The sequence below is a fragment of the Chenopodium album genome, chromosome 2 (genome assembly GCF_948465745.1).
Source record: "Chenopodium album chromosome 2, dcCheAlbu1.1, whole genome shotgun sequence".
In the NCBI taxonomy this organism is placed as follows: Eukaryota; Viridiplantae; Streptophyta; class Magnoliopsida; order Caryophyllales; family Amaranthaceae; genus Chenopodium; species Chenopodium album.
In genome coordinates this window covers 82183518-82207814 of record NC_137835.1, presented here as the reverse complement: position 1 = coordinate 82207814, position 24297 = coordinate 82183518, and the positions used below count along the sequence as shown (strand labels likewise).

The following is a 24297-nucleotide window of genomic DNA, read 5'->3' as shown; positions in this document are numbered from 1 at the left end:
AAGGCACCATAACTTGCCAAACTTGGTAGCAATAATTTTGGGGTGGGGATGGGGGAACTATAATTAAGTAGTTTCTAAATGGTATTCTTGACTTCAAATGAGATGTTGTCTACCTCCACCCAAAATGCACTGTTCTCTCTCACTGTTGTCCCTGAGTGTACTTGCAAGTTTCAAGCTACTTCCTGGTAAATTTAAGCCCCAGCTAATCTGCTATACAGAGAGCTACAAATTTACAAGTTCAAATGCTATTCTTTTCAAAAATGAAATGCCTACAATCTTTCTCCCAAAATCACTAAAAGTTGACTAAGACGGACCAAGTTATAATACCAAATTTGACTTTACCATAGTTACTTGCCACCAAAGCTTCAAAAAACCTATCCATCTGGTCATATACATCCAAAAAACCACCAGCTCAAAAGAGTATATATACATTCTAATGTTCAGATCCTCAAAAGTCTCAAATATTGTCTCAAATTTCTGTTTGTCTTCAATCAGGTTGTCTCCTGCATAATTATATGAGTACTTCAGAAGATATTAGATAATGTGAAAACAGATGTTGGCATTTCAGAACAAAATGCATTCAAATATAAGAAAGTTAAAATGTGAATGAACATTCAAATATTTAAGACGTAGCCAATATATTGATACAAATTCTCCTAATGCTCACCGCTAGAACAAACTGTAACCAATACACTTAATGCACAGCATGTTATTTCATTCAGATCTGAAAACATATTCCAGAGAGCATAGGGTGTTAACACTTACAATGTCATGCTGAAATACAAATGATACGAGTAGACTTTGAGATACATGTGTATGTAGGATCTGTTTCATTTCTACCAAGTAGAGGCCTGAGGCCCTCCTATACTACGAATAGGTTCTTAGAGGGGTAGCATTACCCCTTCCTCTGTTTCGAAGGAATTGTCTCTCTCGTCTCTCCTTTTCCAAGTAAGGTTTGACCCGTCTCCAGGAGAGTGAATTCAAGAATCTATTCTTGCCCCCCACAATACCCCTTATTTTTAAAGTGTATCTAGAGATAAGCCATCTAACATAACTACCATAAATGAACCTGATTCTATTCCCAAACATGTGTGTACCAGGCCTTTCTCTTCCCTGCCATTTTTCCTTCTACTAGATTTCGCCAGTTGTACTATACTTATCAGACAAACACAAGGTTAGAACAAACACAAGATTCAATTCCAGAAGAACGGTGCAAGAAATAAATAGGTTGATACATCCTAAGACGAGATCAACATCATGAGAAACAGGTAAGAGAAATATTGCCAGAAAGCCAAAATTCATTCAGCCTTTGAACTCTTTATAGGAAAATAGCTTAACAGAAGAATTTAACCAAAAAAATAAAACAAAAACAGCAATCGTTCAATTTAAAACACACGAAGTATCATGCAAGCTGCACAAAGGAAATGATATGAAGCACCACCAACAAGACAACAACAACCAAATAAGGTTATCATACTTACACTCAAGACTCATTCCAGATAGCAACTTCACCTCTTGCGCTTCAAAGACTTCAGGTGCTTAAAGATATAACTCACAACTTCCTTTACAGTAGCCTTTCGACCTTCCTTAAAGTTCCAGAGCTCATTGACCGGATATCTTCCGCTCGGATTGTATTCATTGATCTCAAGTAGGGCAGTTGCAACTGTTTTATAGACTTCAGCACCCCACTTCTCCTTGAGCCTTTTCAGATCCTCATCTTGCTCATCAATTACTTCCTGCATCACTAATCCAATTTCAGGTTCAAGAATAGCAAGTACAATGACAAAATGGAGGATGTGGACCTGAAATATTTAATTTGAACAAGTACAATTTATTTGGACCTTATCTCCCGTAATTTTGAATGGATGCCATGCTGGATCTGTCAATTTTTCCTGCCACAACGAGCTTTCCTCACTTGCCTTTATTTGGACCTCATCTCCCGTAAATCTCTTCTTGCACTCCGTTTCAAAGGCCTTAGAATTAATTTCCCCCATTCTTTTAACCCCAATGTTAGTACGATTACTTTGTAGAATGTCCGACAAACCCTAAACCACAAACAAATGCACGTAGTAGCAATAAATATATAGCTGACATTATCTCAAATGACTGACAATACCAGTAAATTAAACATTAAGCAATCAGCATAACAAGAATAATAATCTCAAATATTAATATAAGGGAGTCCAAATGAGAATTCAAATAGAAAACTAACAATAGAACAACTTTTTCACCTATCAGCTCTAAATGTCAACATGATGATTACAATTCATAGTTTATGGTCTCTCCATCCCACAGTTATATTCTGATGAATGACCAAAACTACCCTTGGGTGCACTTACTTCTATGTGCACGCGGATGTATATGAAAGGTGTTGAGATCAAGAATGTTATAGAAATATCACATTTATTATCGTAGGGATGGACCTCCTTATAGATGTACGGCAATACTTTGTATCAATGTTTTAGACTTTTAGCTAGACTAAATGAAAAGAAGACAATCACAATGGAACTAAGAGTATCAATATCTTGCAAAAATAGAATGTTGCAAGGACATACTGTGATTAATTCTTTCCGAGCTGGCTGTAGTTCATCATTGCTCTTGCGTTGTTTAACCATAAGAACTTGATTCAGATCTTCCAAACTGTTCATTTTTTCAATCTTTTCGTTCAGCTCTTCAGTCAACATCTTCAACTTCTTCTGGACTGCAGCATCATCATCATTTCCCAGATGCTTTGTGATTTCTAGCTTTCCTTTAAGCTCCTCGATCTCCAACTGCAACTTCTGCTTAGCATCCAGCTCCTTTTCTAGCTGAAGAATCTTCTTCAAGGCCTCTTCTTGCTCCCTCTGCATTTTCAAATTTTAATCAGTGAGCTATAAAAATTTGAGCATGCTTGATGCACATAAAATGAATAATTACCTTTTGTTTTTCAACAAGCCTCAATACATTTTCATCTGCTTTCTGCTGCTCCATGGAAGCCATGTATAATGACTTGTTTCTTTCATCATTCTGGAAAATAATCAGATAACAAGTGTTGATTTTCACCAAAATTAGAGATCAAGATGCAACAAAACAATGAAACTGCAAGACATTATATCAACCAAATTAAGTATTTACGTTTATTGTTCCACAAAATGTTATTCTATGGTACACTTATTGTTGCCTGGAAATAAATATCTCTTTCTTAAGTTGACCTCACCTCGTGGACTGTTTATTATAATTTACTTGGTGAACTAGTTTCAGGTAATTGATATCCTCTTTTACAACATTGAACCAACAAAGTGGAATCCTGCTACAGGTTACAACTAAGCTTATGATTGTAAATCATGCTGCCTTTGCTTTCTTCCATATGCATCATAACATCATCACTTCAAATAATGTGAACCATTATAAGCACCAATGACACAGAAACTACCAGAGTTCAAGAAGGAAAGGATAGCCGCTTAACCAGCTAGCCAGCCACAAACTCACAAAAGGAGCAGGAGACAGTGGCAAATTAATCACCACTCACTAGTAGAATTGTAGAGTGGAAACCTCAATTTGACCAGAGGCAGAACAAACTCACCTACAATACATTATTCTTACAGCTTCTGCAATCTTGGATTAACTGAACTAACAAGTGGTTTCCAGTCAGCAATATTCTACCAAATGTATTCCAGTAATGACTGAACATAGTAGGATAGGATATACGTAGTCATGTATACAGTTATATCCAATGTACAAGTCTGTATTGCCAGCTTTTTGGGTAACAGTTCTTAAATTATGACTCACGTGCATACTAGACATAAGACATGGATGTAATTCATGTAACCAGTAAGTATAGCTAAAACAGATCTTAAACAAAAAAAGCCATGACTTTGACTCTCTGATCCTGGCTAACTGTCAACATGCTAGAGGTTGATTCATGCCGAGTCAGTGGCAGAGCCCCCATGGGCACCAAGACATAGACTTTCCAAAAACCTTTTCTTTTCTGTAATGCTTGCAAAGCTGAAAAAGAAAATTAAATCCATTCCAACCTTCAAAAGAATTACTCTCGATAGGATATTTACTAGACCTTTATTACTACGTAAATAAAACCCAAACCTGCCATAGGCCCACGGCTTTAAGTGCACACTGCACATGTCATCCATGATTAAAAAAATAAAATTAAAAAAAAAAAAAAAAACAATAAATATCATACTTTGGGAAATTAATTGTTATGTATCAAGAGCTTCAACCTAGTGACAATTTATAAGAATGAAACATCTACAATGCCTCCATATATACAACCTGCAGAATCATCTTAATCTTCACGAATTAGAAAGTCACCTGCTGCTTCTCCTTGTCAAGTTTCTGTCTTTCACGCACAGTTATGACCTCACACTTGCTTAACTCCCTGGTACGGCGATCAAGTTCTTTTCTCTTAGCATCCAATTCGTGCATCATCTTCTCACGCTCTTGTAATATCTTTCCAACATGATCCCTAGCCATTTGCTGCATCTTCTGGATTTCTGTTTAGAGTCAAAGATGAGTAAACCCTTCAGATAAAGGATATCTTCATATAAAATCATTAGACAAGATTTAATAAGCCTCCCGATTACACTATGTGCCCTCTCATTCATGGTGCCTGGTAGCAGGGGCAGAAGTCCTTGAAAATTACAAATGCACTCCACTAATAGAGAAAAGCATAGAAGATTCCCTCTTGTCATATGTAGACATATTAAGGACCCATATGTTTAATGCAGGAGTATCGACTTTAGCCATTGGTACCAGTTATTCATTTAGCCCTGGCACCATGCATAACAAGCATTTCCGCTGTCAGGATTAGTTGATGAGACAGGTCCCCAGGAGAGTAAACAAGGTTTTTATGCATACAATCAAAATGAAAATAGTTCACTACCTAAGTTGTAACAAACAAACTCCAACATAGTAAAAAGATAAACTATTCCTAAGCTAATAGAACAGTGACAGCAACCTAGGTTATCCATGGAAACTGACCTGCATAAAATGTTTGCTGCAGCTCTTCTTTTTCTTCAACCATCCGACTCAAGGACATAGCTTTCTCGTTGACCATGGATTCCATTTCAACCATATTCTGATTTTGCAAATCAATCTCGTTGGCCAAGTTGACAATTGTTTCACAAGCCTGTTTACCCTGTTGGAAAATATCCGAAAGTGCCTTGAGCTCTGTGTTCTTGCGAAGATATTCTCCTATCTTCCCCTCTGAATGGTAATCATCTGCACAGGCAACCCATCCATAGATATTAGAACCAAGACTTCCTTTGTTGGTAATCCACTCCTCCTTGCTATGACAAACAACTTGAAAGGACTTCTCAAATTTCAGCAAATTCTTGTAGCCATCCATGTCTTTCTCAAACTGCACAACCGCATTTGCAGTTTGTTCTTGTTCATTGTTAAAAACTTCAACTCCCAAGGGCCTGTACTTTGAAAAGAATTTCACCAAAGATCCACTATCAGCCAATTGCTTCCCAGTCTTTGCATCTTCCAGAATGTTGACGACAATGCCCATCCATGGCCAGCAAAAAATCTCCTTTTCCTTTGGCTCATTAGGTAGTGGTTCGGCCTCAGCTGGTTGGCTAGTTTGAATTGGTTTAAAGCCTAGGTCTACTTCCAAAAACTTTGCCAATGCAAGATGGGTGGCCTTCTGTTTGGCACTCCGGTGGGCAGCACCTTTAGCAACACCTGAGGCATGCTGGTGTAGGTCTTTGAGGGCATATTCTTGCTTCTTTTTTCCAGCACAAAACGGACACCTAAGGTTACCTTTCAAGTTCCATACTTTGTAATTCCCGGTTCTCAAGGCTTGGTATGGTTTCTCAGCATACTCCTCGATCTCAGAATCACTGACGCCAGATTCTTCATCTGAGCTGTTCTCCATCAAAAACCTCAAGAAGTAGAAAATCAAATGTCACAACTCATGGTAAAGAAGAATGAACTCATCAATTAACTTATTGAGCAGTTGAGCATTGGTTGTAAAAGTAGCACCATAATGCTCTAGAATTTGCAACTGACTCTTTAGATAACAGAACGGAATGTACTTTGAATTAATTATTGTTATTTCGTAATTATTGAGAACTAAGAATATTTTCATATCTGTCTAATAATCCGCAAATTTGATACTGATCACTGAAACAATTCCTTACTAATGCTACAAGCAATCATATACAAACTACAAACCTTGGCACCAATAATTCAAATAATAGTCATATGCAACCAAGTGGGTCAATTACTCTTCAAAATTCGTGTATTAATTAGAATCTTATTCTAAGAAGTGATAGTAGATCTGAATAACAAATGAGTAATCAATACTCATACTCTAAATCATATTCAAAGCTATGAGTATAATACAACACCTTAAGTGCATTTCTTTCATCCTCATTGCTTTACAATGTACTTATTCAAACCCAATCCAGATGAGAAAACAAACTTCAGCAAAGCAGATGAGTGAATCTTTAGGGGGAGGTCTTGGGTTCGAACCCAAGCAAGAGCGGTTTGTGCTCTTGGGGAAGGGGTAATTGTACTAGGTTAGGACATTTGAATACATTATTTTCATCACAGAAAATTGGGGGTCTATTGACCACCATTTTTCTTTCTCAATTGCAATTCCTTTTAAAACATCAATGATATTAAAAAACATAACAACCATATATGTGCACAAAAAGATCAAATGCAACAAGCAAAACTTTCATGTACCATATCAAAATATGAGTTCTTTAAGATTGAAAGACCCCTAACAACATGAATTTCATTAGGATCATAGCAGATGTAGCAAGTGATTACAGAAAAGATCGAAGGCAGTTGGTACAACTTTCATGGTTCATAAAATCTATAAACTAATACTCCGTAGCACATGTAACACCTGGAAAACTGCAAGCCAATCTCCTAGAATCCTAATACACACGGGACATGGGGGCATAATTTAAGTGGCAATTACATGACAAATTAAACAAATTATTTTTTGATTCAAAATTAAACAAATTATTAAATGTAAAGTCGAGATACTTTGTTTTTTCCATCAATCAATCAAAGCCAAATTACTTTGTTTTTTTGTGGGAAAAAAATCAAGTTTTATTGTTTTTTTAAAAAAAAAAATGTACATAACCAACAATATTTTGTAATGGTTTATTACTCCATACACCATTACATCCAAGTAAACATGTGTACATGTCACATCTTCACCTATAGGCATATCTATACGAAACATATATTATTCGTATTCTATCCATCCTTATTAAGCACGTGCTCGTCGCATTTTCAACAATATGTATGTCTTCTCTAATAAACATGAAACATTTCTATTTGGCCCTCCCAATAATCATCACGTTTGACAGTTTGTGACATAGTAAGGACATAACACCATAAAAACAATACAAAAATAGGCGACTCTAATTAAGAAAAGGGGGTGTAGTTTTCCCCACAAAAAACATCTGAATCTTATGCTAGAATCTCCTTTATTATACTCCGTATTTGCTTGTAGATTATACATTTACTTTACTATTGCCCCGTATTTTAATAATATTCAAATCTGAAATTGGAGTCTTTGTTCGGCACATTTCAAGGATAAACAAATGTTCCGTACTTCCCAGGCAACGTTATTTTATTCAAAGGTATAGATAAACCCCGCCAAGCCGAAACCTCACACACGTCAACCCGGCCCGAGGTGGCGAGATGGCAACGTTTTTTACTCGTTCCTAGCCATTTAACAACAAACAATAAAATATTACATGCAACAAAAATCATTTTTTTTAAAAAAAAATATTATATAAAATACAAACCCAGATTTTGCAGATGTTCATCACGTCATACATTCATATACTGTAGTACTGCACTGTTACAGAAATCAAACCACAAACCAGGCACAAAAAAACACAAAAAATGATTAAAATTGAAAATTTCCTCGCTTACAAATACCAACGTAAAAATGCACAAAGAAAAATTCAAACAACAAAATAAATAGTTCTAATCTTTAATAACTTCAGCAATTATAGCTATATTTCAATAATCCGAATATCCGACTTAAAAATACTGAAAATTGGATTAACGATGGTGTGAAGTTAAACCCTAGACTATAAAATTGATATTCTATGATTTAAAATAAATAAAAAGAGGAAAAAAATTATACCTTGGTAGTTGTTTCAATGGAGGAAAAACTTGGAAGTCGTTTCAGTACACTACAATGGAGCAGCGAGGGAGAGACTAGAGAGAGTGTGCAAATATAGAAAGAAGATTGTGACACGCATATAGTGTGGCAAGATTGGCAACCGTCAGATCTAAATAATATCAATGGTCAACATTTATTCTCAATTAAGTTTTGTCCTAAAATTCTTACTCCCTCCTATAGCTGTCAATTCGGATAAACGGGTCAGGTTTGAGTCGGGTCATCTTGAGTCGGGTTAATACGGGTTAATGTCATAACATATGCCGGTCGGGTTCGGGTTGGGTCATGTTTGAGTCGGGTCACGTCGGGTCATACATCTTATCGGGTTAGAAAAGGCCGGGTTACATTCGAGTCGGGTGAAAAATATGTCGGGTTAAATTCGGATCTTTACGAGTTTAAACGAGTTAGGGTCGTTCTCGGGTTCGGTTCAAGTCAATTATTTACTGGTTATAATCCGATCGGATCATTCTCGGGTTCAAGTCGGGTTCGGTTCAAGTCAATACTTTGCGGGTTATAATCAAGTCGGGTCATTTCCAAGTCGGGTCATTCTCGGGTTCGAGTCAGGTTCGGTTCAAATCAATAATTTGCGGAAAACATGTTTCGTCCCTGAAATTCGTCCCTAAAAACATGTTGTGAAACTAACCTCTTAAAATCAAAGTGAAATATTAAAGGAATAGAGTTAGGATTCAAACCGAAAAGAATCTTACTCCCTCCGTCTCATTATATCGACTTATCAAGTGTAGTTGTGTAAACAGGTAGTGTCCGACTGTTTGTTACTCGTTTTGCAAGAACATTTAAACATGCTCGTATTCTTTTTTGTCCCTCTAATTCTATGTAATTGACATTGTTAAACTTAACACGCATGTAAATATACTGATTTGACTATATATATATATATATATATATATATATATATATATATATATATATATATATATATATATATATATATATATATATATATATATATATATATATATATATATATATATATATATATATATAATCCATAATAAAGTTGGTATTATGAGACTTTACATAAACAACTATTTAACAATATATTTCATGATAAAAAAAAATTAAAAAAATTGTTTTTTATACTTTGGTTAAAAAAAACAATGGTCAAGAGTATTTCATAAATAGTGAAAAAAGTCAAACGTCTTTATAATTTAGGAATTGATGCAGTATTTCATATTTGTATCTCCATAATAATTATTATAACATAATCATACACTTAACTTAATTAGTAACATGTCAATGCATTTGTTTGACCTTGATTATTAATAATTAAACAACAATACCAAAAAAAAAAAAAAAAAAAAATTGTACTTTTATGAAAATTTATATCAAATTTTATTTAACAACATAATACTTTATAGTATTTTTATATTATAAATTACAAATAGGAGTAGTAAATATCTAGTGAAGTAAGTCAAGATTAATAAATTAATAGTGAAAAGAATCCAAGTGTGTCAAATATTATGAAAAATTGCGAAGTGATATAATTAAAACTTCCTATGCCATATGAGAATTAAAAGAAAAACAAATCTCATTAATCAATATAACATGAGTAAAATAAGAGCATAATTTAGTAGAAATGATTATTTGAACTTTGCAACATAAAACTTCAAATTAAGATATAAAACCATTCAAACTATATAGATTATACTCTGAAATATCATTAAAATGATATAATAAAGTATATAAAATATGAACTTATCACGAAGTAATATTTATTTTTCAGAGAAAAAATGATGAAGTAATATGGAACATAAGAAATTACGATATTTTATATTTCATATGGGAAAGGTCACAATGATAAACAATGATGTTTAATAGAGTTTGGAGATATAACGTACTGAGTATTAGGCTTTGTTTAGTTCACATTATTTAAGGACCTTAATTAATACTAATTTAGATCATAGATTAGTAGAAATAAGTTCATGTTAAACTTAAGGCTTGCTCACTTCAGCTTAAGTTCAGTTCATTTTAGTTCAGCTCCTAATTTCCTTCTCTCATAAAATATTCATTTCAACTCTATTCAGTTCAGTTCAGTTCAGTTCAGCTCCAATCAGTTCAATTCAGTTCAGTTCAGCTCAATTCTGTAAATGTGAACAGACCCTTATTTTATTATGTGCAACTTTTTATCAATAAATATTTTTAATTATGTAAAGCAAACAATGATGAAAATTATTACAATTATTATCACACACGTTTAGTAAGTACAAATCTAATAAGACCACGCTTTTTCCTTAAAAAATTAATAATTTAATAAGACCACATTTTATAGATTTATACTTCTAACATACATCGGTTAAAGTTTGTTCAAATCAAACACTCATATCAAATTAGCAAAAAAAATAAAAAGGTGAACAAATTAACATGTTTTAAATATACAAAAATGTTTAAGGAAGGGGTTATTTAGTTGGATCGTTAGGAATGTGTTTATAATTAGGTTAAAAACTTAAAACCCATTTCATCATTTTTTTTTTAGGTTTTTAACTATTACCAAATGGGTTCAAACTCTACCTTGTATGGTTATACCCCTAGATGTCCTAGTAGCCCATATCCACCCTATCCATATGAATCACAATTCATTGCATTCCATTAATGAAGTATAAAATTAATTCTAAAATAAAACCAATCTAGTATATGATTTGGAATTCATATATACTTCCTTAGCATGAAATTTTATACCAATTCATTCATATTCAATGAACCAAACACCTCTAGAGAAAGTTGATAAAAAAAAATAAAAAAAATAAAAAAATTGCACATGCTTAATACAATTAGAACTAATACAATTAGAAGTTGTTGTAGTTGCTAAATGATGAGCCTTGAGGATTCTCTGTCAATCCACCTTGGGTGATTTGTTGAAAAGACTAAATTATGTGAATATCTTGGACTTTATGATAAAATTGCAGCATTTAACCAGATTTTGTGAGTCAGGTAAAGATTGTGAATTTGTGATGGCCTATAGTGAAATGGTTGTAGCCTATTGAAGGCCTAAAAAGCAAGCCATAACTTCAAAATGTAGCGCTAAAATAGAAAGTCCAAAGTCCACTCCAACTAATAAAAGTATATTAGTTGATTGTAAGGAATCTAAACACCATCTAATCCCTACTCTCTTGGTGCCTTATTTCATGAATCCTTTTATCAAGTAGGAATGTTTAGAAAAAAACAGGATGATTCATAGGGTTAATCTCTGATAGGTGAAGTATTCTTATAGGGTACAAATTATCGATGTTAGCAGTTGATGTCGCGTCATAAATCAATAATAGCATGAATGAATTGTCACTAACTCATTTTTTTTTTTTTTTTATTCCTTGTCAACAAAGTCCCCACAATGTGTAGAAGAAATAAGCACATCTTTGACTATTAACTCTGTATTAGCTTTTAATAAGCCGGTTAGCCGGGTATAGTAGATGATTCAATCTGTAAAGACGTATAATTCTGAGTGGATACAAAGACTTCCAATTTCCAAACCTCCAAACATATCTTGCAAGTTTACAAAATCTCCACAAGTAGGAGAAAAGTTTACCTAAGAAACAACCCATTTTAAGCAAATTCCAAATGAATAGTTTCCATTTTGAGAGGATCTTTATTGCTCAAATCAACTACACCCAAAATTGCATATCTTGTTTTAACCATAAACTTATCTGTTTACGTAGGTGCGAATTAAGCAAATCATCTTTATTAGGGAAGATTAGGTGAATTGAATATTAGTGCAATTTTATTAGCAAATCATATTTATTAGGGAAGATCAGGTGAATTGAATATTAGTGCAATTTTATTTGAAGTTGTAAGAAAATTTAAATGAGAATGAATTCTAACCGTTAACGGTGCTTGGATCTAACGGACGTGTGTTACTCGTAATATTGTTCCTATGTTTCCTTTTTGTTTTTTCATATTTTTTAATTTTTTTTGGCCAGGGTATGTTTCTATTTTTAGTTTCCCTTTGGAGTTTCCATTTCTACGCCGCACCTCTCCCATTCTCACTTCTCCATTGAAGCATACTCCGAGTTCTCCATTAAACCGTCTTTTTGAGTTTTCTGTCCTCCATTGAAGCAGCTTTTGAGGTACGAAGTTTCTTCTGTATTTCATTCATTGAATATCAGTTTCACAATCTAGGGTTTTAGTTTCACACTATCGTTAACTTGACTGTCAGTAATTCAGTATATTGAATTTAGGGTTTTTCTAAGGTTTATTATCAAACTATTGCTTTATTATTACTGAAGTTATGAAAGATTATGATTAGCTTATTTTCTTGCTGGAATTTTTCTTTGTGTAATTTACCTTGATATTTTGTGCAATTTACTTTGATAATCTTAAGTGAGAATTTGTGTGAGTTTTTGAGCCGTAATCGATTATCGAGTAAATTTTGGTTGCTAATGTGTTGCATTTTTTGAGCCTAATTGTGTTTATTTTCTCCCAAGCTTAAATTTGAATTAGTGTTATTCTGGCTTTGTCTATTGATTAGATAATGGCAGCGTATGCGAAAGACAGCGGTGAATACAATGATTTGGTGGAGGTGAATACTGGTAAAAGTGTTGAAGAGGAGTCTGCTGAGCCGATATTGAAGGAGACTCCAGCAGAACTTACGAAGAAGGGAGCGGGGAAGAAACCACAGGATGTGAATGAAGAAGGTAAAAGAACAAAAACTCGAAATGCTTGGGTTCATTTTAATGTGATTGCTAGTAATAAAGATCTTGCAAATTAATTTGATCTTTGGACAAAATATACTAGTTCAGCTAAAATTGGAACTAAGGACAAGTCACACCACACTGATAGCCGTGATAGGTATAAGAAAGCTCCTTATATGCTTCCAAAGTTCCTTCATTCCTTGTTGAAGGAGTGAATATACATAAAAGTATTGCTTGCTTAGATATTAAAGCTAGGTGGAATTCCATATGCTTAAGACCGCTTTGGTGTTTAGGAAGGCAATTAACAGTATGACACCTAAGTTTTCCTTACATAAGAGAGCTTAGACTTGCTAGGAAGGAACTGCCTCCCGATGCTGTGGATTGTTACAAAGTTGCAAGCCTCTTGCCTTTTTATTTTATTATTATTTTTTATTATATATATATATATATATATATATATATATATATATTTTAATGAGGCTACATTGAAGCTTTCTTGTTCCCGTTATGGGATAGCCGGATAGGTAATACCGTTATGGAAAATTTATAATATATTGGATATACCATGTCGGGATCCAAATGAAGAGATTGCGAGTATCTTTTATTTATAGACTTAAGTGGCATGCCTTTCTCAAATGATTCCTTAGGAGAGATATAAAGGAATTGGATCAATCTATAATTTTCCTTCCTAAGAACTATTTGCTTCCCAACTATTTATCTCCTCGTTTACTAATCTTGCTATCATAATTATATTTGTTGTCTTATAATAAATACCTTTTTCTTAATGGAAAGTGCGCAAGTGAAAAGTAGAAAACAATGAAGGGGATTAGACTGAATTTCTACCACGGGAGTATTTTATTACTTTAGTTCAAGCAATCTTTGAACTTGTAGAGGTCAACAAGGGAAGGGATTATGTATTAATTACATCCATTCTCTTTTATGGGTGGCTCTACGTCATTGATGACCAAACCATGCTCAACTTTTGCTTCTTCCATGTTTTGGATGGTTCTACATTCATTAAGTAGTTTTCTTCCTTGGTTGTTGGGATGGCATGATGTCTTCTCTTTATCTTGTTTTCCCTCTCCATTACGGAGTAATTGTTTGAGCTTCGTTGAGAGCATAAGTTTTTACGGGGGCACTTAACATTTACACTTTGAAGATCTCTTGTATAAATAGTATCTTTGACCCTCTTCAAAGCCAGTAATGGTCTTAATGTTTGTTAATATCTTTTCCGATGAGGATAATCACAACGACTTGAGTATTTTCTTTGACCCTCTTTACAGCCTTGTGGTCTTAAAGTTTGATTTTATCTTTTTGGATGAGGAGGATCATAAGGACTTGAGGTAATTAGGAAATTCCAAGGGGTGAGTTTTTATTTTATTTTATTTTATTTTTTTTTACTTGGTGGGAAAAAGTTTTGATCAGCCAAAGTGACCTTGTTTTTATTGTATAATAGTCAAATGTGACATTATCAAGGGATTACTTACTTATTAATTTATAATGGATTACTCAGTTTTTCTGTTTTGAATGTGACATTGATCTTAACATTGTCAACTTACGTTTGGAAATTCTCCTCAAAAACTACCCACCAACAATCAATTGTCTAGTATTTTCTATAAAAGCATATCTTCCCGTCTCACCCCATAATCAAGGCTCTTTTGATTACAAATGAAGGGCTGCCATGGAAATACAAGGGTTGTAAAAGTTCAATTTGCTAAGTCATGTCTCATGTGCTCATGCAACTTTGTTTTATTTGGGATGGGCTACAAAAGTGATTGTAGCATTGTACTTGACATAAGTTCTTGTGAAGAGGTTGTAAACTGTGAGAAGAGTTATATTTTTGGTAAGTAAATGCTTGATTGATTACCAGCCCTTTCGAGTTTTGGAAACAGTATTAGATTTGGAGAGAGAGCTTTTGAGATATCTTTGGAGTCGTAATAAAAATTAAATGGGTCTTGGAAGCTTTGTCATTCTTGTTTTTATTCACTCCTTAGCTGTCTCTGCTTGATGTAAAGATTGATGAAAAATAATGCTAAAATTTTCTATTTGGATTGAGTGAGCTCTTGAGACTGGGCTTGTAAGAATGGAAGTCTATTTAGCTCAACAATACATGGTTAGATCACTTATCATATATATGATTTTATTTTTCTAAACCTGTTATGAAATAAATATTGAAAGACAACTTGATGAGATAGCAGACTGTGCTGTGACTGCTGTCAACTAAATCAACATAGCTCAAAGCATATCTTTGGAGTACATAGGCTGCTAAGTATCAATGTCAAAAGAGTTTTAATCTTTACTTTTCAAGTGTACATTTCCCTTCCATTCCAATAAACGAAAACTACCTTTTGGGCATGATATGCCCTTTTCCAATTTATATGGAACATGAGAATTTGTTTCTAGTAAGATGAATAACTATATGTGGAATTGAATCTCAAAGGTTAGATTTCTTGAGTGTGATATACTTAATACTTAATGACTTTAATTTAGGCTCTAGAAGCTGAAAGCCTGAAAGTGTCTAAGATATTGCTTGTGCACTGATGGTTGGGAACAATGTATCTCATTTTGCCTAGGGTAAAACTTGCACTTTCTAGTTTTATTCTTTTAGATGCTTAGGGAGTTAGGGTATATGTCGATATGCCGGGTTGTATCTAGCACTATTTTTTTGGTAAAGGGGTACTTTTTGTTACTTAATAAACTCTGTTGAAAATAAATCCCCCCTCACTGATCTTTCTTACTTGATTCAAATGGCCCCCATTTGATCTCAATCCCCCCCCCCCCCCTTTTTCCGGTTTTCTTTTTGGTTGTCCTATCTGAAACCTTGAGAGATTCATGCAAGGGAATCTAATACTGTAAGGATAAATGTATGCTTCAAAACATAGTCTTATTAGATCTTGCTTCAATCGTGTCATCTGATGATTTTAAAATATTGTATAATTTTTGTGTATTACATAATTGCCTTGGGAGATTGTGCAAGATTCCAAATTAGACTATTATAATAACAACACTGGGAGTATATAAAAGCTTGTACTTGATTCTGAGCATTTCCATCATCTAGGCTAGAAATTCTCTTTTCGACGAAGCATTGTGTTGTAAATAAGAATAGTGGTTGGTGTATCACAATAAGAGTCTGACTACTTTACTCTCTTTTCAGAATCACAATTATCAAATGGAGCAGTTTCAGCTTGTAGGAGCAAATTTGATTCCAAGACAGAGCCATCTTCTGCCAAAATGTATTTTCATTATTATGGACAACTATTACATCAGCAAAATATGATGCAGGACTATGTGAGAACAGGTTATGTTGCTATGATCTGGTTGCTTTACATTGCTTCAATGTGGATCATTATATTTTTTAAAAATAATATCTGAAATCTTCATGAGATGGTATAGGTGACTGTAGCTCTCATTTAATAATGTGGATACTTTTCTGCCCATGATCCTATAAGACAAATTAATATTTCAATGTGGTTAGACTGAGTGCTCAACTGACATAACTATATCTTTCCTGTCCTGTAGGGACCTACTATGCTGCTGTCATGGAAAACCGTGTGGATTTTAGTGGTAAGGTGGTGGTTGATGTTGGTGCCGGCAGTGGTATTTTGTCATTATTTGCTGCTCAGGTGAATCTATATTCTGATTTATATTTCAATTTCAGTCTTGGATGCATATTATTTACAAATAGAGTTGTATGGGTATGTCCTTGGAATGATACAAATGCAATAAATGTTTTGACTCCCTCATTATATTGAACCCAGGCTGGTGCAAAGCATGTTTATGCTGTAGAAGCTTCTGAAATGGCAGATTATGCACGTAAACTTGTCGCAGGCAACCCCCTATTAGCTGATCGAATAACGGTGTCTATTTTGGGCCTTTGTTTTCAAATATATGTGATTTCCCCCTTGAATGTGAAATTATGCCCTAATAACTAACAATGTTTATTTGTGCAGGTCATTAAAGGTAAAGTTGAAGAAGTGGAGCTGCCTGAGAAAGCAGATATATTGATTTCTGAGCCGATGGGTAATTTATCATCTTTGATAATTAGCTGTATAGTTCTAGGAATCTAGGATCCATTTGGCAGATTTCCAGATACCTTACGTATCTCTTGTGTTGATTAAAGTCTAAGCTATTGAAGTTTGGCCTCTCTTATCTGTGCTCTGTTTTCTTTCCTTGTGCATGTTTATCTTTCCACCCCCATGTATTTATCCCTTTCAGGAATATGCAATTAATGGATTCAAATGTTTTTTCTTTTATTAGATCCCTCTATGTAAAATGTATTCCCGATCGTGTAAACTAGCATTTTCTTAACCTCCCTCACTATAGAAGTTTTGATACTGGAATTTGTACTGCATGGTTGTTGGGTAACTTATTGTCTGTAATTTGTGTGTGCAGTATTGTATGTACTATTCAATCTATTTTCTTATTTGCTTGCGCTTAAATTTTTATTCCAGAGCAGTCATTGAAATGGTTACTTTTTCTACAATATAGGTACGTTATTAGTTAATGAACGGATGCTGGAATCTTATGTTATTGCAAGAGACCGATTTCTTATACCTAATGGAAAAATGTTTCCTGGAGTAGGAAGGTAAGTCCTTGGTTATCACCTTTTAATCTACGCTTGAAATTTCTGTTGCTTTATTGATGTGTTATTAATGGACATGATGGTTTTTGCTTATCAAATTTGGGTCAGATTTGAGGCAATTTTTGTGTAGAGTTGTGGACCAATTTAAATGAGGCATTTTAGGTCAAACAAGGTAAAGGGGATATAATTTGGGATAATAAGGTAATTTTTATGTTTAAAAGACACAAATCTTTCGAAATCTAAAACCATGTTGCATCTTTGCATTTGTTCATAATTCTGGTGTTAAATATATCTGAATATTCTGACACTTGGTTATTTGACTCCTATTCAAGTACCCAACTGTGATTCCTTTGTCCAAGTGACAATTCAATTCCTCGCTTTGTAAGTCCACCAAATCCATAAAAATAGTTGGAGAACTTCAACTACTTCAGTACTTCTAGGACTAATTACCTTCTGAAGAAGGAAAAATTGCTTACAATATAGATTATGACCAATTTTCAAGTGTCGTTGAGAATTGAAATGACAAATCTTCCAAACTAAGCTATTGATCATAAATGTCTCTGGGAACATTGAGTAAGGTCTCTCCCTTTCCTCTTTTACATCTTTGTACATGCATGCAACTGGTCCTGGAGCAATCTCTTTGACTGCATTATGTGATTGGTTTACCATTTCACATCGTTAGTTTCATTGATAAAGAAAATCTCCGTGTTACTTTTTTTTTTTTTTTTTTTTGGAATAAATCTCAAAGTGTTACTTTCTGGTCATCAATTTAAATTTTGTATGCCCTGCCTACCTTAATACTTCCCATTTCTGTGTTTAGTTGGGTCCACTAAATGTACATATTTACTCTCACCTAAATACATAATACTTCAACTATATCCATTGCTTTCTTTTATATCAATTTGTAGTAAACAATGCCCCATCTCTATGAAACTCTTAAATCTATGTACAAATAATTGGACTGTGGAAGTATTTTGCTGTGAAGAAAGAAAATTTAGGCTCATGCATTGATAGGCTGACCAGTTTATACCCCATCTGGTTATTTCTTAATTGTGACAGTAATTGTCATGTAGCTTCATCTTCATTATTTTGTTATTGAGTTTTTGTTTTTTTGCATCTTTAATTATTTTTTCTAATACAATCATTTTCCTTCATGTAGAATACATATGGCACCATTCAGCGATGAATATCTGTTTGTGGAAATTGCTAACAAGGTATACTTACAATAAAGTTTATTTGGTGAGTTTGCCTGATATGTAGATCTTAATGCTATTCTAGACTATACTTATTAGAGAATTGCATTGTGTTTATTAAGATAAAGGAGCTTCGGATTTTTGGTAATAAAATTGTTAAAATAATTCACTTAGAAATGGATTTTATAATCAGTTGTATTCTTAGGAGTCAATTTGTACCTGTACTATGATTCAGTTCTTAGGAGTGAATTATGTTCCTACTTTTAATAGTTTAATTCAAGCTTTTCTATCTGAATTTTACTTTCCTGACAGCCTTTCATATATTTATATCTTATTATCCAATCAATTCTAGATAGCTGTATGAGTATTGCTGATTTTTATACTGGTCATCTTCATCCCCCCTATTTGCTTTCCTCTGAGTTGAACTAGACACGTACCTGCATCCTGTAGAGAGTTGTCTTTCCTTTTTATGTTCAGTGTTTATACTTTCAACCTTTGCTTTCTATGTTATTCCATTATAAAAATCTTGCCACCTTTGCTTTTTGGAAAAGGAACTTCTTACTGCTGTGGGTGTTGCTTTAGCTTGCTTTTCTTCTGTGCCATACTGGAATATTTTCTTGTAACTGTAAATCTTTTAGATTCTGCTTTTTTAGAGATGAAAGCAATGTGATTTCCGATTTATGTTTCCAATTTGTCTGTGCTTTAAGTAATCCTTCATATTTACAAATTAAATTCTCCCATTTATGAATTGGTTTTTCTGTTGAAGGTCAAATGTTTATATATCTACAATCCCACATGCACATAAAGGCCACAATGGTGGGAGAACAATCTGATTTTCTACCTTTGATTTTTTTCCTTGTTGACATTGCATGTGGTTCATGTCCATTTCTGGTTTCTTGCGTAATTATTATGTATGCTGAGCTTTATTTTGATTTCTTTACTGCTTTTTTCAGGCACTCTTCTGGCAGCAGCAAAATTATTTTGGGGTGGATTTGACCGCCTTGTATGGATCAGCATTCCAGGGTTACTTTTCACAGGTAATTTATCATGGGTATATCATGTATGTTGACTTAGGTTTACAATTCTGAAAATGAATCTCAACCGGACAGCTAGGAAATAATTGGTCAACATTAGAATTTGCAATTGTCTTTTGTACATAATGTGTGTTTGTGTGCATATCTAAATTTCCACCATCACTGCATATCCATCTTTAATTTCTCATTTTGGTTGGGACTTGGAGGTTTATGTAAATCTATGGTATATTTTTGGCTATTGTGTAAAATTGTAGTGAGCCTAAAACATTGCCCCCTAGTTAAGAAAACAGGTGCTTCTCAAAGAGAACAGGGTCAGCTGAAGAAACTTGAATCTTTGACACTCTTTGACCACAGGTATCTGGTAAGAAACTTGAAACTTATTAACAACGCCAAAACCATACCCTTCATCCAACTCTTGAACCTAAACTGATGCACATGAAGTAATGGAAGTATGGAGCCAAGTTCTCTGACAACCTTTTTCCTATCATAAGGATGTTCTTCCTTGGTGCTGCCTCATCTTCAAACCTCCAAAGCTACTTTGCCGTTGCTATAATATAGTACAGAGGAGCTTATTCCATAATGTAATGGACACCATAGGACCTTAGTCTCTATGTTTCGCTGAGTCTTAGTACTAAGATCTCTTTCTCTCTGATACTTGTGGTTGAACTATATGTCAGAACATCAGTCTTACCTGGGGCTTTTGCTTTATGTCAGACTGTCATTAAAATACTTGGGACTGACAAAGAAGATTTTTCGAATTTCCTGTAGGTATATGATCTATTAAATTAATCCAGCTACTTAAATTTTAATCTTTTGAAATTAGGTTTTCTTGTGTTTAAATTGTTAGTTTAATTGTAATAGGTAAATAATAATTCTTATTAATATTCTGATCAACTTTAGTTTCATAATAAAGCGCTGCATGGTTCTCATAAATCTTTATGTCACTTGTGCTATCTGCTTGCTTCATTTGATTCTTTCAACATATGTTGATGGAAAGTGATCTATTGCTGATTATATTTTGACCTTCTCTATTTCTATGTTTATTTTTCTGCAGCCCGTGGTTGATGCTTTTGACCCAAGGTTACTTGTCGCACCAGCTACACACCATGTGATAGATTTCTCGACTATTAAGGTGATGCTTTAGTTGGGATACTTTCCCTCGTCACTTATTTTATTTGTATTCCATTTACAGAATTAGGCATTTTCCTTAATGGGCTTTAATACAATTTTACTCTTTTTCTATGCTTAACGTACCATATAAACTTAATTAATAACCTTATACCTTTGTTGAGATTAATATGTTTATAAATTTGTAACATTAAGTAACAAAAGTCCTCTTTTGGTGATTGTCTTAAAATCCATATGATAAGCTATACCAGTCTTAAATACCCCCACTTTTTGATAAGGAATATTCCTTCTCCAATTGTTCATATGACATTGATTATGTGTTTTCGTTTTTCCTTCTCCATACATAATGTGAATAAAGGAAAATTTATCGGGAGAGTGTTTTTCCTATGTCGACTTTCTTTAGCTTTATTATTTATACTCTTGGGGAACTGGTATTATGTATTAACTTCAATTTGCGGAAACATGCCCTTGATAGGAATGGAAATTCTTGTTTGTTTCCTTACATTTATGATAGAGCTTGGCGTGAGGTCGAATGAGTAGGTGGAGGCAGACTTGAGGATTGAGGGTATCTCACACAACAAGTTTCTGCTTGTTGGTTGAACAGATATCTTAGTATGTGGAATCGTGCTTAGAGGTTTTAGAAGTGGACCATGATTGTACAAGGTCTTAGAAGTTAGAACGGGAGAATGTGGTGGTTTCACAGCAAGTATTTGTGACTTTGTCCCCTTAGAGAAGGGTCATGGGCTCATGGCCTATCAACTCCTCATATTTTTGATTTTGTATGATTCATTTTGCTATTTAAGGTGTAGTAAGAATCATTTGATTATAGAGAATGAGTTGTCTGGAGTGTACGGAAAGCGATGGGTGCCAAGTTTTGAAAAAATACATTAATCTGTAGGCATTAAGGCATGATTTAACTCGATGTTTTTTAGTTGTTACTTTTACATGAAATGTCTAAATTTTAATGTGGCTGCAATAGTGGTTTCCTGTTATGGTATATGGAAATGTCATATTCCAGATGTTATATTGGCTTGTTGCCTTTTGGCATGAGGTAACAATTTGCAGAATGTCCTGCTTCTTTATGATTTAGGATTCTTGAAACACAATTTTAAAATACTGGTACAAAGTGGAGTATAACTCATTGTCAGAGGAGGCCGGGAGGATGATGATGGTGATGATGTGAGCCATTATGAATGGTCTGTTGATTAAGCAATTGCATATAGCTCTCCAGATTGTTGGGAGTTTACTGTCCGAGAATGTGTAGACGTGTGGGAAGTTAAACTACTGCTGCGGCAAATGATGCTTGTTTTATGAGCCTATGGATAAAATAGGGGAGATTTAGTGTGATTTGGTATGGCTTTTTTCCTGTGAGATGCTTGTCTTATGTGAACCCATGTACAAAATTTGCCTTTCTTTGATGATTTGTTCACTTTGTATATTGATCGGGATTGTAATGTAACCTCGATGTTAGAGAACATTGTGTGAACTAATGTTTGGTCAGATGAGTCCAAAATTTGGTTCAATGAGCAGCCACTAGAAAAAATCTTTATCTTTAACTTTTCTCTTGTCTTGTTGTTTTTTGAAGTTTCAAGTATCTTTGGCTTGAATGGCTTCTCATATCTTGTTATTGACTGTTCGAGCATCCTTTACCATTTTGCAGGAGGAACAGCTATATGAAATTGACATTCCATTAAAATTCACTGCTGCAGTGGGCACAAGGGTGCATGGTTTAGCTTGTTGGTTTGATGTTTTGTTTGATGGAAGGTAGGTGACTGATTTTGGAGCCATTCTTTTGAGACTTCATTGGCATGCCATGTGGTTTGACCTATAATTGGATACTGATTACTCAAATTTCCTTTGTGCAGTACGGTCCAAAGATGGCTAACCACTGCACCAGGTTCACCAACTACTCACTGGTACCAGTTACGTTGTGTTCTTGCACAACCTATTTATGTCATGGCTGGACAAGAAATTACTGGCCGTCTTCACATGGTTGCTCACAATAATCAGAGTTATACTGTATATCTTACTTTGTCAGGTTGAGCTTTGTTCCCTCATTCCAGCTATGTTTTACTTTTGTGTTGCACTATGTTGATGAGCTGTTCTCTCATGCAGCTAAAATGTGGGGTGTTGGCGCTGAGCAAGGAGGAATCCTTCAGACGTCTTCTGGAAAGATGGAACTGAAGGAACCCTATTACAGAATGTCCCAGCCACAAATACAAACTCAGGCCTTTGCAGTATCTCAAGATCAGCAGCCACAAAATATACAGCAACAGGTACCAGTTAACGTCATGAGAGTTTTAGTTTATTTTTTTATGAAATGTATTCTTTGCTGTAGAAAACTAGTAACTACCTTATTAATTGATGTGCCATATGTGTTTGTCCATTGGGTGCAAAGTGCAATATTGACAACCTAGGTGGGTAGAGGGGAGGGAAGCCAGAGGCAAAAATATACTGGTGGTGGTGGTTTTGGTTTGTTTTTTTTTTTTTAAAAAAAAAAAATTAAAATTTCTTAACGCAAATTGTTTGTTCATAGGAATGTTTCATTTGTTTTTGAGTATATGGATAATAATTTATGATTATATTCCACCACCTGCTAATACTTTGTTGTTCATGGGAGTGTTTTCAAATTATATGTTCCCGAATTCTTAGTAGAGTTAGAAGAGTGACATTTACGTTTGTCTTCAACCATCACTTTGATTGATCTTAATACTTAACTGTTTTTTTGCGATCTGTCGTAACAGGATATGAATATCCAATCACTGGATCTTGAAGGTGAGCTACTACAACAAGAATTGGAAAATGCAAATGTTCAAATCCAGTAATCCATGAGCCTTTAAGATGTGGTCCTCTGAAAATTATCACGAACGTTGAAGGGTAGGGGCTATGTCCAATCTGTTGTACAATAGAGTTCTGCCGTCCATGGTTCTCAAGGGCTCTCCAATGTTCTACCGGCCATGGTCCAGTAGATATTGCCCCCCCTGTGTGGCTGTGAATTAAGATATTCTTTGTTAGGGATTTAGAATCTTATATAGCTATTATAACAGCTTAGAGCAGGGTAAAATATCAATTTGGTACAAGTTTTCAGTGATGATATTTGGTGATGTGCTTTAATTATGCTATTAGCATCAAAGTGTTCCACCTATTCCTGAAAATAGATGCTTGAGTGTTAACTTCTTAGTCTTTGCATGAAAGAAACCAACATTTAGCTACAATCCGTCTTGTAGTTATGACTGTTGCTTCGCTTACTACCCTCGAACAAACATGGAGAACAAGATATGTTACCATGATAGATCAGACGATCCAGCGAGGTAGCCTTTAACTTGTAGCTCCCCCGTCATTACATCTTCTACATTCTTAACTTTTCTTCCCTCAAATAGTCTAATTTGAGGTTCCTATTTCTCTTATTTATATATAGGAACATCATGTGCTCGAAATACTTGTGCACATTCATTTTAAACTTATAAATCTGGTGATTGTTCAAGACAAATGGATCCTACCTTGTAAATCTGCTAATTTCTCTTCCCCTGTCGGTATGCACCATGAAGAAATTTTCCCATGTAGC

At 34.3% G+C, this 24297-nt stretch overlaps 2 protein-coding genes across 2 annotated transcripts; one reads left to right on the top strand and one right to left on the bottom strand.

Moving 5' to 3' along the window:
- Positions 1-121: 121 nt before the first annotated feature.
- On the bottom strand, positions 122-5873 carry LOC145590124 (factor of DNA methylation 1-like). The gene is made up of 7 exons (XM_081646872.1): positions 4975-5873; positions 4306-4487; positions 2917-3006; positions 2556-2843; positions 1842-2045; positions 1482-1736; positions 122-503 (listed from the first exon to the last, which is right to left on the bottom strand). The coding sequence occupies exons 1-6, from the start codon at positions 5870-5872 to the stop codon at positions 1509-1511; spliced, it is 1890 nt and encodes a 629-aa protein (XP_081502998.1). The 5' UTR covers position 5873; the 3' UTR covers positions 122-503; positions 1482-1508.
- A 6184-nt stretch (positions 5874-12057) lies between these two features.
- Positions 12058-23947, top strand: LOC145603600 (putative histone-arginine methyltransferase 1.3). The gene is made up of 14 exons (XM_081659545.1): positions 12058-12231; positions 12633-12798; positions 15950-16093; positions 16315-16418; positions 16554-16652; positions 16746-16815; positions 17284-17380; positions 18537-18591; positions 19524-19607; positions 20659-20736; positions 22393-22496; positions 22598-22770; positions 22848-23008; positions 23477-23947. Exons 2-14 carry the CDS (start codon positions 12636-12638, stop codon positions 23555-23557), a joined length of 1413 nt encoding a protein of 470 aa, XP_081515671.1. The 5' UTR covers positions 12058-12231; positions 12633-12635; the 3' UTR covers positions 23558-23947.
- The last annotated feature ends 350 nt before the right edge of the window (positions 23948-24297 follow it).